At 36.7% G+C, this 15,189-nt stretch overlaps 1 protein-coding gene across 1 annotated transcript in view; it reads left to right on the top strand.

Moving 5' to 3' along the window:
• CNTN5 (contactin 5) overlaps positions 1-15,189 on the top strand; it is a 1,550,500-nt gene that overhangs the window by 1,478,566 nt on the left and 56,745 nt on the right. The window contains exons 19-20 of the mRNA XM_061143613.1: positions 8,748-8,818; positions 11,220-11,454. Of these exons, the coding sequence (XP_060999596.1) occupies positions 8,748-8,818; positions 11,220-11,454 (306 nt within the window). The remainder of the gene's footprint in view (positions 1-8,747; positions 8,819-11,219; positions 11,455-15,189) is intronic.

The raw sequence follows: 15,189 nt of genomic DNA, 5'->3' as shown, positions 1-15,189 counted from the left end.
CAGTATGTCTTCAGAAACCATTTTGGTCTCTGCTCTAGAGGCATAGTGTGGGACTGGGTCATCCTGCAAAATTCTGAAGCTCAACAGCATCCAGCTAGGATGTGAGAAGTAAGCATCTGTACTCTGCAGCAGCTGTTTTGCTTCTTATATTACTTAGCTCGAGGGGAGAATTGACGCTCCCACTTCACTCCTAGTGACAGCCGAGGCTGGAGGGAGATGCCACATCCATCTGCTAAGCTGACAGCCTCTTCCAACACATTCCTTGTGCTAAATAATCTCATAAAGATGGCTAAAAGGAGAGTAATGGGGAAGGGTCAGAAAACTGGTTTTCTCCATTTCCTGATAGTTCTGTGGTTTTAGCTAGGCAACCTCGCTTTTGCATCAGAGGTTGTTTGTGTCTCATCCCAAGTCCAAAAAAGACTCATTAAGCTTCCTACTACAATTTCTTTCCCTGTACATTATCTTTCTACTGCTGATAGGATCTTGCTTTTTTCATATTCTTATTTTCGCAGTTCTTGTCTGTGATAATTACTTAGGAAAGTTCACTGAGTTCAAAAGTTATGGAATGAACACAATAAAATACTATTGTAAGATGGAGCTGAATTAGTTTTCTCAGGGGCATGTGGGTTGGCCTTTTAAATGGCATTTAATGTGGTTTTGAAGGCCAGACCAAATGGGACTCAGGTGGAATTATTTATAGGGGCAATTAAAAAATCTACGTACTTTTGTCAGGCACTGGAGTGTACAGAGAAAAGGCATAAAGCTGTGAGGGTTTTAAAGGTCTCTCCAGTCTAAGTTTCTAAAAAAATATATGATGTTAAAAAAAAAAAAAAAACATAAGCATTCAGCTGAAATAATTGGGCAAATCTCAAAGAAAATACTATTAAGTGAACATTATAGCTTTCTTCAACTGAGTAATTTAATTATATTAAATAAAAGAAATGGTTCTCAGTAACACTAGGAGAAGACAAAGATCATATTAAGAGCAAGCAACAGACCTCTAAGACCAAATCTCAATATTCAGGAAAAGTGAAGCTAATAGTACAGCAGACAGTGTTTTTAAATCATGAAACCACTTTGGTTTAGGAAAATCTTTTCTACGAAATATTTTCAAGAAATATATCTTCAGTTTCAGAGGCACTTTGCAAACAGAGATGGTGATTTTAACAAATGCCTTTTTAAATGAAATGAGTAATTGCTAGGCATGTCCATTTCTGATTAACAGCAAGGTGAGGGAGGACCACTGGAGATTTGAACATGAAAGACAAAAGGGCACCGAGAGGTTATCAGCCCAGGGGAAAATGTGAAACACTCAAGTTAGATTTCTCCTGTCTCCCTAGTCCCTATCATGCTATGTGCCAGTCAAAAATCATGAAGCATGTTCCAAGTCCAACGTTGAGCACGTGCTCTGCATTATAGCATTTAATTCTTATATCAACTCTGTAAAGCAGGAAGGTTTAGTCCCATCTTACAGATGAGAAAACAAAATAGGAGAGTCTTAAAAACTTGCATAAAGTTACCTAGTCAGTAAGTGGCAGACCTGGAATTCTAATCTTAAGTCCAAAATGATGATTCCCAAGTTATCTTCTCTTGTGTTGTTGGAAGAGGGTGTTTGCTATGACCAGTGCGTTCTCTTGGCAAAGCTCTATTAGCCTTTGTCCTGCTTACTCCAAGGCCAAATTTGCCTGTTACTCCAGGTATTTCTTGACTTCCTACTTTCACATTCCAGTCCCATATAATGAAAAGGACATCTGTTTTGGGTGTTGGTTCTAAAAGGTCTTATAAGTCTTCATAGAACCATTCAACTTCAGCTTCTTTAGCATTACTGGTCGGGGCATAGACTTGGATTATTGTGATGGTGAATGGTTTGCCTTGGAAATGAACAGAGATCAATCTGTCGTTTTTGAGATTGCATCCAAGTACTGCATTTCAGACTCTTGTTGACTATGATGGCTACTCCATTTCTTCTAAGGGATTCCTGCCTACAGTAGTAGATATAATGGTCATCTGAGTTAAATTCACCCGTTCCAGTCCATCTTAGTTTGCTGATTCCTAGAATGTCAACATTCACTCTTGCCCTCTCCTGTTTGACCACTTCCAATTTGCCTTGATTCATGGACCTAACATTCCAGGTTCCTATACAATATGGCTCTTTATAGCATCAGACCTTGCTTCTGTCACCAGTCACATCCACAACTGGGTGTTGTCTTTGCTTTGGCTCCATCCCTTCATTCTTTCTAGAGTTATTTCTCCACTGATCTCCAGTAGCATATTGGGCACCTACCCACCTGGGTAGTTCATCTAACCATTTCATCCTCTGCTGCCCCTTTTTCTTTTGTTTTCAATCTTTCCCAGCATCAGGGTCTTTTCCACTGAGTCAACTCTTTGTATCAGGTGGCCAAAGTATTGGAGCTTCGGCTTCAGTATCAGCCCTTACAATGAATATTCGTGGTTGATTTCCTTTAGGATTGACTGGTTTGATCTTCTTGCTATCCAAGGGACTCTCAAGAGTCTTCTCCAGCACTACAATTCAAAAGCATCTGTTCTTTGGCATGCATCCTTCTTTGTGGTCCAACTCTCACATCCATACATTACTACTGGAAAAACCATAGCTTTGATTATAAGGACCTTTGTCAACAAAGTGATGTTTTTGATTTTTAATACACTGTCTACATTTGTCATAGCTTTTCTTCCAAGGAGCAAGTGTCTTTTGATTTCATGGCTGCAGTCACCATCTGCAGTAATTTAGAAGCCCAAGAAAATAAAATCTGTCACTGTTTCCACTTTTTCCCCATCTATTTGCTATGGAGTAATTGGACTGGATGCCATGATCTTAGCTTTTTTGAATGTTGAGTGTTAAGCCAGCTTTTTAACTCTCCTCTCTCACTCTCACCAAGAAGTTCTTTAGTTCCTCTTCACTTTCTGCCATTAAAATCGTATCATCTGCATTCTGAGATTGTTGCTATTTCTCCCTGGAGTCTTGATTTCAGCTTGTGACTCATCCAGCCTGGCATTTTGCATGATATAAACTCTGCATAGAAGTTAAATTTATAAATTACATTTCTAGGCACTGTGATATATAATTTTGAAAACCTTAAAAAGTAAGTACTATTATTATCTCAATGAGGAAACTGAAGGACAAAGAGGTTAAGAAGTATTTCAACCAAGCAGCTAGAACGGTAACACTGTTATTAGGTTTTAAGATCTTTCTTGGTCCCAGAAGAGCACTTTATTACTACTTACATGTACCATTTTATCTACACTATTGATAGGAATAACAGCATTATTTGAACTCCTTAGGAAACACCACTGATTATTATTATTATTATCATTATTGAAAACTCTAACTCTTCTAATAAAGTGGGCTTAAGTGATAATCAGTTAACTGAAATACTTGTATGTTATATACTTCAATTCAGGTAGGAACTTTTGTTGTTGTTGCTTGATTTCTCTTCTGACCTCACCCTCACCGTGTAAGTAATCTCTATTCCTTTCTTCCTTTCTTCTGCACATTTCTGTCCAAAGCAGTTGCTGGATTATACTCCTAATTTTGTGACTTCTCTCAGATCTCTAGCAAAGCTGTATTATTTAATGAGTCATGTAAACAACTACTATAGTAGATTTGGAAATTTTTCAGGGAAAAAAAAGAGAGATTGGTAGATGATTTCATCCTGTATTCTTTTATTAGTTGAATTTTAATTAAAGCATATTTTTGGTGTGACAGACTTTGTTCAGACTACTACACTTAGGAAGAGCTCTTTGAAGCACAAACTTAACTTCCTGCATGCTTAAACTAAGGTAGTATAATATATTTCGGTTGCTCTGAGCACTTGCAACTGAACATATAAAATGAAAAGGGACAAAAGTCTACATTTTAACATGCCGGACAAAACACTAAAACAGCAAGGCATTTACAGATTGTTGGAAAAGTGTTAATCACATTATTCAGTCATGGAAGAGTAAAGTTCAAAAAGAAATTCAGAAAAATCAGTGAAAGTGAAAGTGTTAGCCCCTCAGCGGTGTCTTCCTCTTTGTGACCACATGGACCGTAGCCACCAGGCTCCTCAGTCCATGGGGTTCTCCAGGCAAGAATGCTGGCATGGGTTGCCATGCTCTCCTCCAGGGAATCTTCCCAACCCAGGGATCAAATCCCCGGGTCTCCTGCAATGCAGGCAAATTCTTTAACATTTGAGTGACCAGGGAAGCCCAGAGTGAACCCATTAATCGTGCATGTAAGCTTGATTCTCTGAACTAATAATCTCATGGCTTTTATCAGTAGCCAACTGGGGGAGAGAGGAATCTAGCTGCGTAAATCTAAATCAGAATTTGATTATATTTAAATATATTTGGTTTTAAGTAAATGTGTATTTCTCTGAACTCAATGAAAGCATTTATTACATGTTTGATCATATTAATTTTTTGCTTCTAACAAGAATTACGGAACTTTTACAACAGAAGGACTCTGAAAGATTAAGGCATATCTCTACATATCATAAGCATGTTGTTTCATAAATAAAGGATATAATTAAAATCAGTGGACTCCAAAGCGTTGACTGCAGAGATAATAACTGTGTGCCATCAACTTGAAAAAGAAATGAATGAGCATGGGTTCCACTGATCATCTGCATGTAATTAGGAAATTTAAGCTGATTAGAATCAGAGTGCTCATTTCAAACACTGTGATCCTGACAGCAGAACACACAGCCTGAGTTATATCTATTAAAGCCTTAGGTTTTCTTTTTGTTTGTTTTTCCAGTTTTATTGGGATATAATTGATATATAACACTATATTAAAAGTGAACACCATAATGATTTTATATATTTGTATATTACAAGATGATTATCATAATAAATTTAGTTAATATTAATAACCTCACACAGTTGTTTTTCCTTATGATGAGAACTTTTAAGATGTGCTCTCAGCAATATTCAAAAATATGATAACAGTACTGTTAACTATAGTCACCATGTCTTCCCAGAACTTATTTATCTTATATCCGGAAGTTTGTACCTTTGTACCACATTTGCCCATTTCCTCAACCCCTATCCTCACCTCTGGTGATCACCAATTCGTTCTCTGTTCCTACCAGTTCCATTCTTTTTAAGATTCCACGTGTAAGTGAGATCATATAATATTTGTCATTCCCTGTCCAGCTTATTTCACCTAATGCAATGCTTTCCATGTCCATCCATGTTGTCTCAAATGGTCAGGTTACTTTCTTTGTATGGCTGAATAGCATTTCATCGTAATATAATACACTATATATTTTTTATCCATTCATTGATCAATGGACATTTAGGTTATTTCCCTGTCTTTTAAAGCCTCAAGTTTTCTGTTACCATTCCAATTACCATATTCTGTTACTATTTCCTATTATATCTAGCAAGCCTGTTGTAGAAGGAACAGTTAGTGCTTATACACTAACTTATACACTTATACATAATTTAGAACATATACTTATACATAAACTATTCAAATACAATGCTCTATAATGCCTCTTTTGTATCATTTGTTATACATTAAACGGCTTCTCTTGTGGCTCAGCTGGTAAAGAATCCACCTACAATGTGGGAGACCTGGGTACAAGATCCCCTGGAGAAGGGAACGGCTACCCACTCCAGTATTCTGGCCTGGAGAATTCCATGGACTGTATAGTCTATGGGGTCACAAATAGATGGACACGACTGAGTGACTTTCACTTTCATTATACATTAGAATTGGATAAACTTACTTAACGTGAAGCTGAATATGGGTTTCTCTGGTAGCTGAGATGGTAAAGAATCCAACTACAATGTGGGAGACCTGGCTTTGATCCCTGGGTGGGGAAGATGCCCTGGAGAAGTGAATAGTTACACACTCCAGTATTCTTGCCTGGAGAATTCCATGGACAGAGGAGCCTGGCAGGCAAAGAGTCAGACACTACTGAGCGACTTTCATTTTACTGCCTTAAAAGAAACTGATAGCAATAGGAAGACTTCAAAAACTAATTTTATATGATAAAAGAAATTTTACAAAATCTAGGTCAATTATGGATAATTTGACAAAGAAGTTTCCCATACAAAAACAAATTAAATTTTGCTTTCTTGGTTCCTCAAAGTGGACATTTTCACCACACTTTTCATTAGTTTCTTTTTATTTTTTACTCAAAAAGTTAAAATCTTTGAAAACTCTCAATATGTTTTCTAAAAAATAAAAACATTAATAGACTATGGGACAATACTACCAAAGCTCCAGAAGAAAGTTTTGACATCATATCATCACTTGTATTTCATCCAATTCATGCTTCTTTAATGAACTTCAAGAAATATTCACAAAAGAGCTTACAGCCTACTCTCAAACCCTAAGCTAGAGGTTCCAAGCATTCTCTTTTTAGATGATGTTTGAGGGCTGAATAAAACAGAAAAGGACTTTCAGTGCCTAGTTTTTCCACAAAATCCATGCTTGTGGGGAGAGTATCTTCAAAGAAAAATTTTCAAGGTCCTAAATTTAGGGTATAAGTAAGTAATTCCAAAATAATAGATGAAGTAGGTAGCTCTGGTAGCTATTAGTTGAATATTATTTAGCTATTAATTGTCAGAAATGAATGTGAAACATATTTGTGTGTGGATAACTTTTTATTTTTTATAAACAAATGGTACTAAGAGAAGCCTTCATGGCACAATATCAACAAGTTAACTTGTTTATGCAGTTTATTTGACCAGGCATTGATGGTCACAGTATTCAGAACTCTGACATTAGCCACTGATGTATATTTGGAATTGTGTATCCCTGCCCTTTTATACATACAGTTAAACCTGTTCTCCTCTTGTGTGCCTTATCCATACCATACACCAGAAAAAAAAAGAATTTTGAATTAGTGCTGCATAACAGTGATTTGGAGACCTGGTGTCATGGCACACTGCCATGTCAGAAGTTGTTACATGCAGCAATAACTTTTGACTTTTAGTAAAAAACTCAAGTCATCTGCCTGTTCTTCATATAAATCAAGATGTATTCGTTGCTATTGCTCTAACGCCATCATTTTTCTTAGTTGAATCACTTGTAATGTCCTGACTGAGAGACAAAGGGGTATCCAGTTCCACATAATTCTGAGGGAGTACATGAGAATGAATTCCACATGTGAATAATTATTGACATGTATGTAACTGTGAAAGAAGAAAGATTGGTCACTGCTTCTGTATATATCCTTCTACATGAACAAGACAAGAACTGACATTCATGGAGAACATGGCCTAGGAAATAAAATTGGGACCCTGGTGACTAAAGGTCATTTAATTCAACAGACGCAATGATAGTGCTCTTTCCCACCTCCATGGTCCAGGGAGAATTGTTTTTCCTTTCTAGTAGTATACAAATTCTGCATCAGTTTTTCTAGTATATAGAATGTTGTGTGAATATCTGCCAGTAATTAAAAGCCTTTCATCCAAGTAGGGAATATATGAAAGTTAATTTATTGTTTATGAGTATATCAAGATCATTTAAAAAACTATATGCTGAGATATAAAGGTAACACTGAAGTGTAAAATTGCTAATGCAGTCTCACAGCCTGGAAAAGGCTTTCTTTTAATAGTTTTCTTCATTTAACAGTTATTCCTTTGAAAATATTCCCTTTCAACTACAAACATATTTTGTGGCTTGGTGCAGTGAAGGGGAAATTTATTTCTTTGACACATTTATTCTTTTAATAATTACACATTTGTAAAAGTTTCACCAAGTATCTATATATTTTTCAGTTGCAGAGAGACTCATTCTTGATAGGTTTTTTTTTTTTAATTTTTTTTATTTCTTGTAATCATTTAAATAGGTTCTCACTCCATGGAGCTATTGCTAAGATTTCTTTATAAGGACCTGCTATATAGCACAGGTGCTCTACTCATTACTCTGTAATGGGAAAAGAATCATAAAAAGACTGGATATATGTTTAACAGATTCACTTTGCAATACACCTGAAACGGACAGAATATTGTAAATAAGCTACATGTGCTCAGTCACTCAGTCATATCCAACTCTTTGCGACCCCATAGACTGTAGTCTGCCAGGTTCCTCTGTCCACGGAATTCTCCAGGCAAGAACACTGGAGTGGGTTGCCATGCCCTCCTCCAGGGGATCGTCCCAACCCAGAGTTCACACCCAGGTCTCCCCTCCCATGAAAATATTAAAGAAGAAAAGGAATTACATTTACCCTTCAAAAGAAACTATAATTGGCATTTTCCATGAAAAAAAAAAAAAAAAAGAAGAAGAAGAAGAAAGACTAGTTTTTGGCTGGTGGAAAAAATTCTTTAAACTGGAGCTTCCTGGGAGTTCTAGTAAAGACCTAAGGCTAATGTCTACCTGTGGAGTTTCCAGGGGCCATGCAAGCCCTGGATCACAGAAGATTCACATGATTAGAAAGGAAAAAAGTGTGCAGCATGAAGCTTAAGTAGTCATTAGTAGATGTCCTTGACTATAGTGTTAATTATGATTTGGACCTTATAAACCACAGAACATTTACAAGAGAATAATTAGTTTGGAGATGCAGTATATGGCCATGAAAAATATATGCCAAACTCTCCCACAGAGATTTAAAAGCAGTGTATCCATCACAAACATTTTGTTTTAATATTGAATAAGACCATCCTGACTTCAAACAAATATTGATCTGTTTATTTGGAAATGTTACCCAACCAGGTAGAATTATGATGCATTCTTATTGTAGGGACCCTTAAAGTCTGCATTGTCCTCACTCATGGCCCATTTTTAACCACAGTTCCAAAGACAGCACCTACCAATGTAAGTGGAAGAAGTGGAAGAAGGCACGAGTTGGTCATCGCCTGGGAGGTAAGAAAGCCCACTCAGATGTCAGGACATGTTGATTCCTTAGAATATAAAGCTACACATAGGGTATGAGTACCTGGTACAGAGTAACTGTAATTTTTGTTTGAGATTACAAATGAGATTACAAAACACTTTGAGCATACATTACTCACATGAGTATTTCCAATGTGAACCTTTCATACCAAGTCTAAAGTCCCATCTTGTCATATGGGCTCTCTTAGAATAAAGTTTGAATAATTAAAACATGTCCTCTCTCAAATTAGTTCAGAGGTTTGTTTGGCTTAGTTTAATGTTTGATTACTTCACAGTTGACATTTTGTGGGCTAAAATCACTGAGGGTTTTCTGGAGTAGAGCCTGGGTTATCTCATTTATCCCATACAATAATTCTACTAGTGGTGATAATTTTCCCTGCTTTCTAAATGATGAAACTGATACACAGTTTGAGTACTTTCCTGAGAAACAGTAGAATTGGGATTTTTATAACAAAATCCTTGTTCTTTTGTATCCCTCACCATCTGACCTCCAAAATTCCTTCTGTCAAAGTAAAAGAGTGGGGGGGAAAGCCTGTGAGAGGTACATTTATTTTACATAAAGCTACTTTCCTTCTCTGATGTTAACTTAGTCTATTATCAAATATAGCTTTGTAGATCATAGATCAATGCCTTAGAAAGTGGAGATGGAAGTGCCTATTGGAGAAAGCTGAACTAATCCTTGACCAACTCAAAGAACAATAAAAGAGTATACAAAAATGTAGAGAAAAACACATCCTGTGACCTGTTCCTCTGTTCAATCTCTTCTTCAATAAAACTTTATGTCTTGTTTTTGATTTCTGCAGAGGTATTAACTTCCCAATTCCTGACCTTCACTGAGATCGTATCTCTCGAAATGGAATTGCCTTCCCTGTCAGTTTTGTGTCTTACTCATGGGCTACTGTAACAAAAATGCTGTAGACTGGGTGGCTTGGAAGCAACAGAAATTTATTTCTCACAGTTTTGGATGCTGGAAGCCCAGTTCTAGAAGGCACGGGGGGGTTCAGGTCTAGTGAGGGCCTACTTTCTGGTGCTTACAGCACCATCTTCTCACTGTGTCCTCGTCTGGCAGAGCGGCAGAAGAGCTCTCTAGAGTCTCTATTATTAGGGCACTAATCTAACTCATGAGTACTCCATGCTGATAACTAAATACCTACCAAAAATCCATCTCCTAATACAATCACAAGGGGTTGGGGGAGGGGAGTGGTTAGGAATTATCATATAAATTGGCTGGGTAGGGGAGAGGATATAAACATTTAGTATATACTTTGATATGATAGGCTTTGTCTCTTTTCCTCCATTCAACACATAGTTTTTCCTCAAATCAAAATTTTTTTTAAAAACTAACAAATATTTGTGTGTGTTAAATTGCTTGAGTCATGTCCAACTCTTTGCAACCCTATGGAGAGTAGCTTTCCAGGCTTCTCTGTCCATGGGATTCTACAGGCAAGAATACTAGAATGGGTAACCATGCCCTCCTCCGGGGGATCTTCCCAACCCAGGGATCAAACCTGCAGCTCTTGAGACTCCTGCATTGACGGCAGATTCTTTACTGCTAAGCCACCATCTATTGGATATCTATTTGTCAAACATTGTCCTAGGCAATGGCTGGTAACTGCTCCATTGACTAACTAGTTAATCTCAATTACTATTTTCTATGGTATGCAATTGATGCCCATTTAACAAATTTAAATGTGGGAATTCTCTGGCAGTCCAGCAGTTAGGGCTCCAGTCTGCCACTGCAGAGGATATGGGTTAGGGAACTATGATTCGGTATATGATGCCATGTGACCAAAAAAATAAAAATTAAAGAATTTAAATATAAGACATATAGTACAAGCTTCTTGAGCATATACTGTATTCTAATTATTCTAATTTTTCACATTAGTAAAGCACAAAAGTATTTAAGAAAAACACTAAAGAAAGAAAAACAATAAAGATCTTACATTAATTTCTCCGAAATTTTCTGAGCAAAGACCTCTGCAGAGCATTACCAGGGACAAGATTTTCCCAACCACCAGACCATGTGACAGTTTTCACCAACATGTTAAATTCTAGTGTGGAATCCAAGGACCTTTGTTTCATATACATGACTAATTGGAGTAAATTTGTCTCACTTCAGGAGTTTTCAGTACTCTTGATAATTTTCTTAAATATCAACTGATACATTTAATTTTTTATCCTTTACCTTTAAAGCCTTTTAAATTTCCAACAACTGCCAAGTGATTATGTTATGTTGGCTTTCAATGTACTAGAAAGTTTGGAGAATCTCTTTTGTTCTAGTTATCTATAATATAAAAATTTAAAAATTGGAATAAATAGGTTTTTTTAACCAGTTATTTTGCTGATAATTAATTGCATTTTTCTTCTCTAGCCAGTATCTGAAGAGTTTCAGAATGGGGAAGGCTTTGGCTATATTGTGGCTTTCAGGCCCAATGGAACACGTGGCTGGAAGGAAAAAATGGTGACATCCTCTGAAGCTTCAAAATTCATCTATCGAGATGAAAGTGTCCCTCCTCTTACTCCCTTTGAAGTGAAGGTTGGAGTTTATAACAATAAAGGGGATGGACCCTTCAGTCAAATTGTTGTCATATGTTCAGCTGAAGGAGGTCAGTTTTATCATCCTTATTTTCATTTAGCATTTTAATATTTTACTTTGGTAACTGAATGTGATATTATTGTATTATTAGAAAATACAGATATACCAAAAGAGAAAATAAAAAACCCATAAAACAAAACTTACCCATAGATCCACTAAACTTTTTAGATATATTTTCCCAAAATTTTTCCAAAAAAGTTTTATTGACAAAAATTGATCATTCCATATATTAGTAATTTGCTTTATGTTTTTCATGCCCCACTGATATATGGCAAACATCTTTCCATGATAATAACAATATCAGTAATGCCTGGTATGTAGTCTATCCTGTGAATGTATGGACATTTAAATATTTCTCTTTGGTTTGAAATTTAGATCATTTTCCATTTTAACTGACAAAAATTTAAATTTATATCAAATGAATTTAAATAAATACTCCAATAAATATTTGTTACTAACATCATACACAAAACATTGTACGATAAAGAAGTATCAGACAGGATTTTTGTTGCAAGCTTTTCACACATGGTATCATTAAATCCTCACAACAGTCTTGACTAATAGGCATTATAATCCCCATTGTAAGGGAAGAGAAATTGAAGCTCAGGAAAATTAAGGAACTTGCTGAAAAAATTGCATAGTTTGTAATTGAGAATTAAACCCATTGCTGCCAATCATTAAATCCTTGGTTTGTCTATAGCAAACTGCCATCATATGCAAAACCTTATTCAATCTCAATATAAAACTGCTGCTAAGTCGCTTCAGTCATATAAAACCACTAGGTAGTGAAACTGATAAACATCTTTTACTATTGTGATTATATAGCTATTAGTCACTTAATACCATTGTATCATGATTAGTCAACAGAAAATAATAGAATTCTGTATCATTAAAACTACCATTTAATAGGAAAAAAACTACCAGATTGGCAGGACCTGAGCAGTATACCCATTTTATAGACTGTAAGACATTGCATTTACTTGCAGGGCCAACTGAAATTCTGTGCTTGAATTGAAGAAAGACTATGACGTTATTCATGGTTATAGTCAATAGTGAGTGGTGCTAGAGTGCCAACTCAGCTTTCTACATCAAAATCTTTGGTTTGTTCAGGTTTAATACAAAAATGCATTTTCTGAGAGGAAGCTTGACAGAACTAACTCCCCAAAGTTAGTTTTTCCACATAGTCTTTCTTCAAGCGCAGAATTTCAGTTGGCCCTGAAAATAAATACAATGCCTTACAGTCCCTAAACTTGACAGCCAACTGAACTAATGTCCCACCAGAGACAGCACAGATTTGACCTTCCAAATAATTACTGCTTTTATAAACTGACCCTTTTATTCCTTTGTGTCCACATGTGTGACTTGAATAGATCAAGAGGATCATCAGTCTTTTTTGATACTGGGCATTCATGGGGGTAAATAAATAACTTCTTTTGAATATTGAAATGCAAAGGTAGTGTCTGATTTATGTAAGATGTAGTTTTTCAGTTACCAGCTCCTTTGTTTTTTGTGACATAGAGGCAAATTTTGAAGCAAAAGTAGAAAATTTACCCTAGTATAAGAATGACCAAGGAAGTGAAGAGTCAAGTAACACCAAACAACTACAAGTGTCCTGATGAGATATTCATGCATTTGTTGTTGTTTCGTCACTAAGTTCTGTCCAACTCTGTGTCACCCCAGGGACTGTAGCCTACCAGACTCCTCTGTCCATGAGATTTCCCAGGCAAGAATACTGGAGTGGGTTGCCATTTTCTTTTCCAGGGGATCTTCCTGACCTGGGAATCGAACCTGCATCTTCTACATTGTCAGATGGATCCTTTATCTTTGAGCCACTGGGGAAGTCCATTCATGTACTTAGCTTCTCAAATTTGTAATGTGTTTTCAGATAGTATAGCCAGTCTCCATGTTACTTATATTAACTCTTACAATTAAATGTGAGGTAGGAATCTCAAGTTGCAATTTACTGTTAGGAAACTGAGGCTCAGAGGCTAAGGCTAACATGCTAAATTCAACCCAGCTCAGGACAATAGTCGTAACTTTTGTAACTCTAGTAACTGTAGTTACTTAAGTAACTCAGTAAGTTACTTAAGTAAGCTACTTAAGTGTAGTAAGTGACAGGACTAGGGTTTGAACCCAGGTCTGTATGACTCCAAAACTAATGCCTTTAGTCACTACCCTGTATCATCTTATCAGGAATGTTTTTAATAATGTTTTGCTACTGTTTTATGCTATTGTATGTAATATTTTGTATCATTTGTTATGCACATGGCCCAAAAGGTCACATGAGATGAACTGTAGAGGTTTGTGAACATGATTTGCATGGTAACACCAGTGCTGCCTTTGAGAAATCCAAATTTATACATTCCTTGTCAACATTTGCTTTGAAATTGTAGTAGCCACCATTGGTTGTTTACTCTGTTTCCTTACACTTGAAACGGTTTGCCTTTAGAGATTCCTCTTTCTAGTGAGATAGAAAATATGCACATTTTCAAAGACACTGAAGCTGTTGCTGTAACATATTTCATAGTAACACTTCATTTATTTTGGCTGACTGAAATATGAAAGATATAAGGAAAATTAAATCTGGATAGAGTCTGCCTTTGTTCTGAAAACAAAATTAAAACATATATTTAGCATTTGCTCACTAATTAAATTTACCAACTTGGAACTTCATGTATAAATTTTAATAGAGCTTTAGCACCGTTACATTGTGTCAACCAGGAAAAGCATGATAATGGAAAGAAGAGAGAGTATTTGCCTGGAGTGGGCAAAGCTGCAGATGGAAGCTCACACTAACTTGAAAGCCTTTGGCAGTTTTTTTCACCTCTCTGAGCCTTGCTTTCTTCCACTTTAGAAGTGGAAATCTATAATATTGCTGGGAGCCATTACAAATCTAAGGCTGAAATTCTGTTATTCTATTTTCTGAAAAATTCTTTTACATTTTCGTTGTCACAGAATAGGCAGTAATAATAGATTAACTTTTGTTCTAGAATAAAATCAGGGAAGGGACTTGCCTGGTGGTCCAGTGGCTAAAGCTTCAAGCTCCCAATGCAGGAGTCCTGGCTTCAATCCCTCGTCAAGCAGCTAGATCCCATGTGTTGCAACTAAGACCCAGTGAAGTCTAATGAGTGATTTTGGGCTTCGCAGCTGGCACAGTGGTAAAGAATCTGCCTGCCAAAGCAGGAGAAGCAAGAGACATGGGTTTGATCCCTGGGTCCATGAGATCCCCTGAAGTAGGAAATGGTGGCTCACTCCAGTATTCTGGCCTGGAGAATCCCAGGGACAGAGGAGGCTGACTGGCTATAGTTCATGTGGTAGCAAAGACTCAGATATGATTGAGCACACACACACAAACAGGGAAATCAACATCCTTTTTAGTCACTTGGCAAACTACTGGAAAAAGAGTGAACGTTTTCAAGACTGGACAATTTTAAAAAGAGTCAAGGGCTGTAATAAACTAGTAAAACTAGAGTGTAGTGCTTATGCCAGAGCAGATTCCTCTTGTCCATGTCCGTGGATGTTCACAGTGAGCCCTTGGCATCATACTCTTGCCCAAAGCCCAGATATCTCATGGAGACTGTACTTCTCCATAAGACCAATTCTGTTTCTTTGTTCTTCCATTAACCTAGTCCACCTGTTTATCACTTCAAAAGCCCTCTTTATTCTTAAATAAAGTGAAGAACAAGAGCAGGGGACTGGTTTTCTATCCCTATTTCTGGGTATAGTTGCTTCCCTTCATTCATGA

The sequence above is a fragment of the Dama dama genome, chromosome 1, assembly GCF_033118175.1.
Source record: "Dama dama isolate Ldn47 chromosome 1, ASM3311817v1, whole genome shotgun sequence".
Taxonomy (NCBI): Eukaryota; Metazoa; Chordata; class Mammalia; order Artiodactyla; family Cervidae; genus Dama; species Dama dama.
Note: the sequence above shows the minus strand (reverse complement) of the source record. Positions and strands in the feature narration are given on the sequence as shown.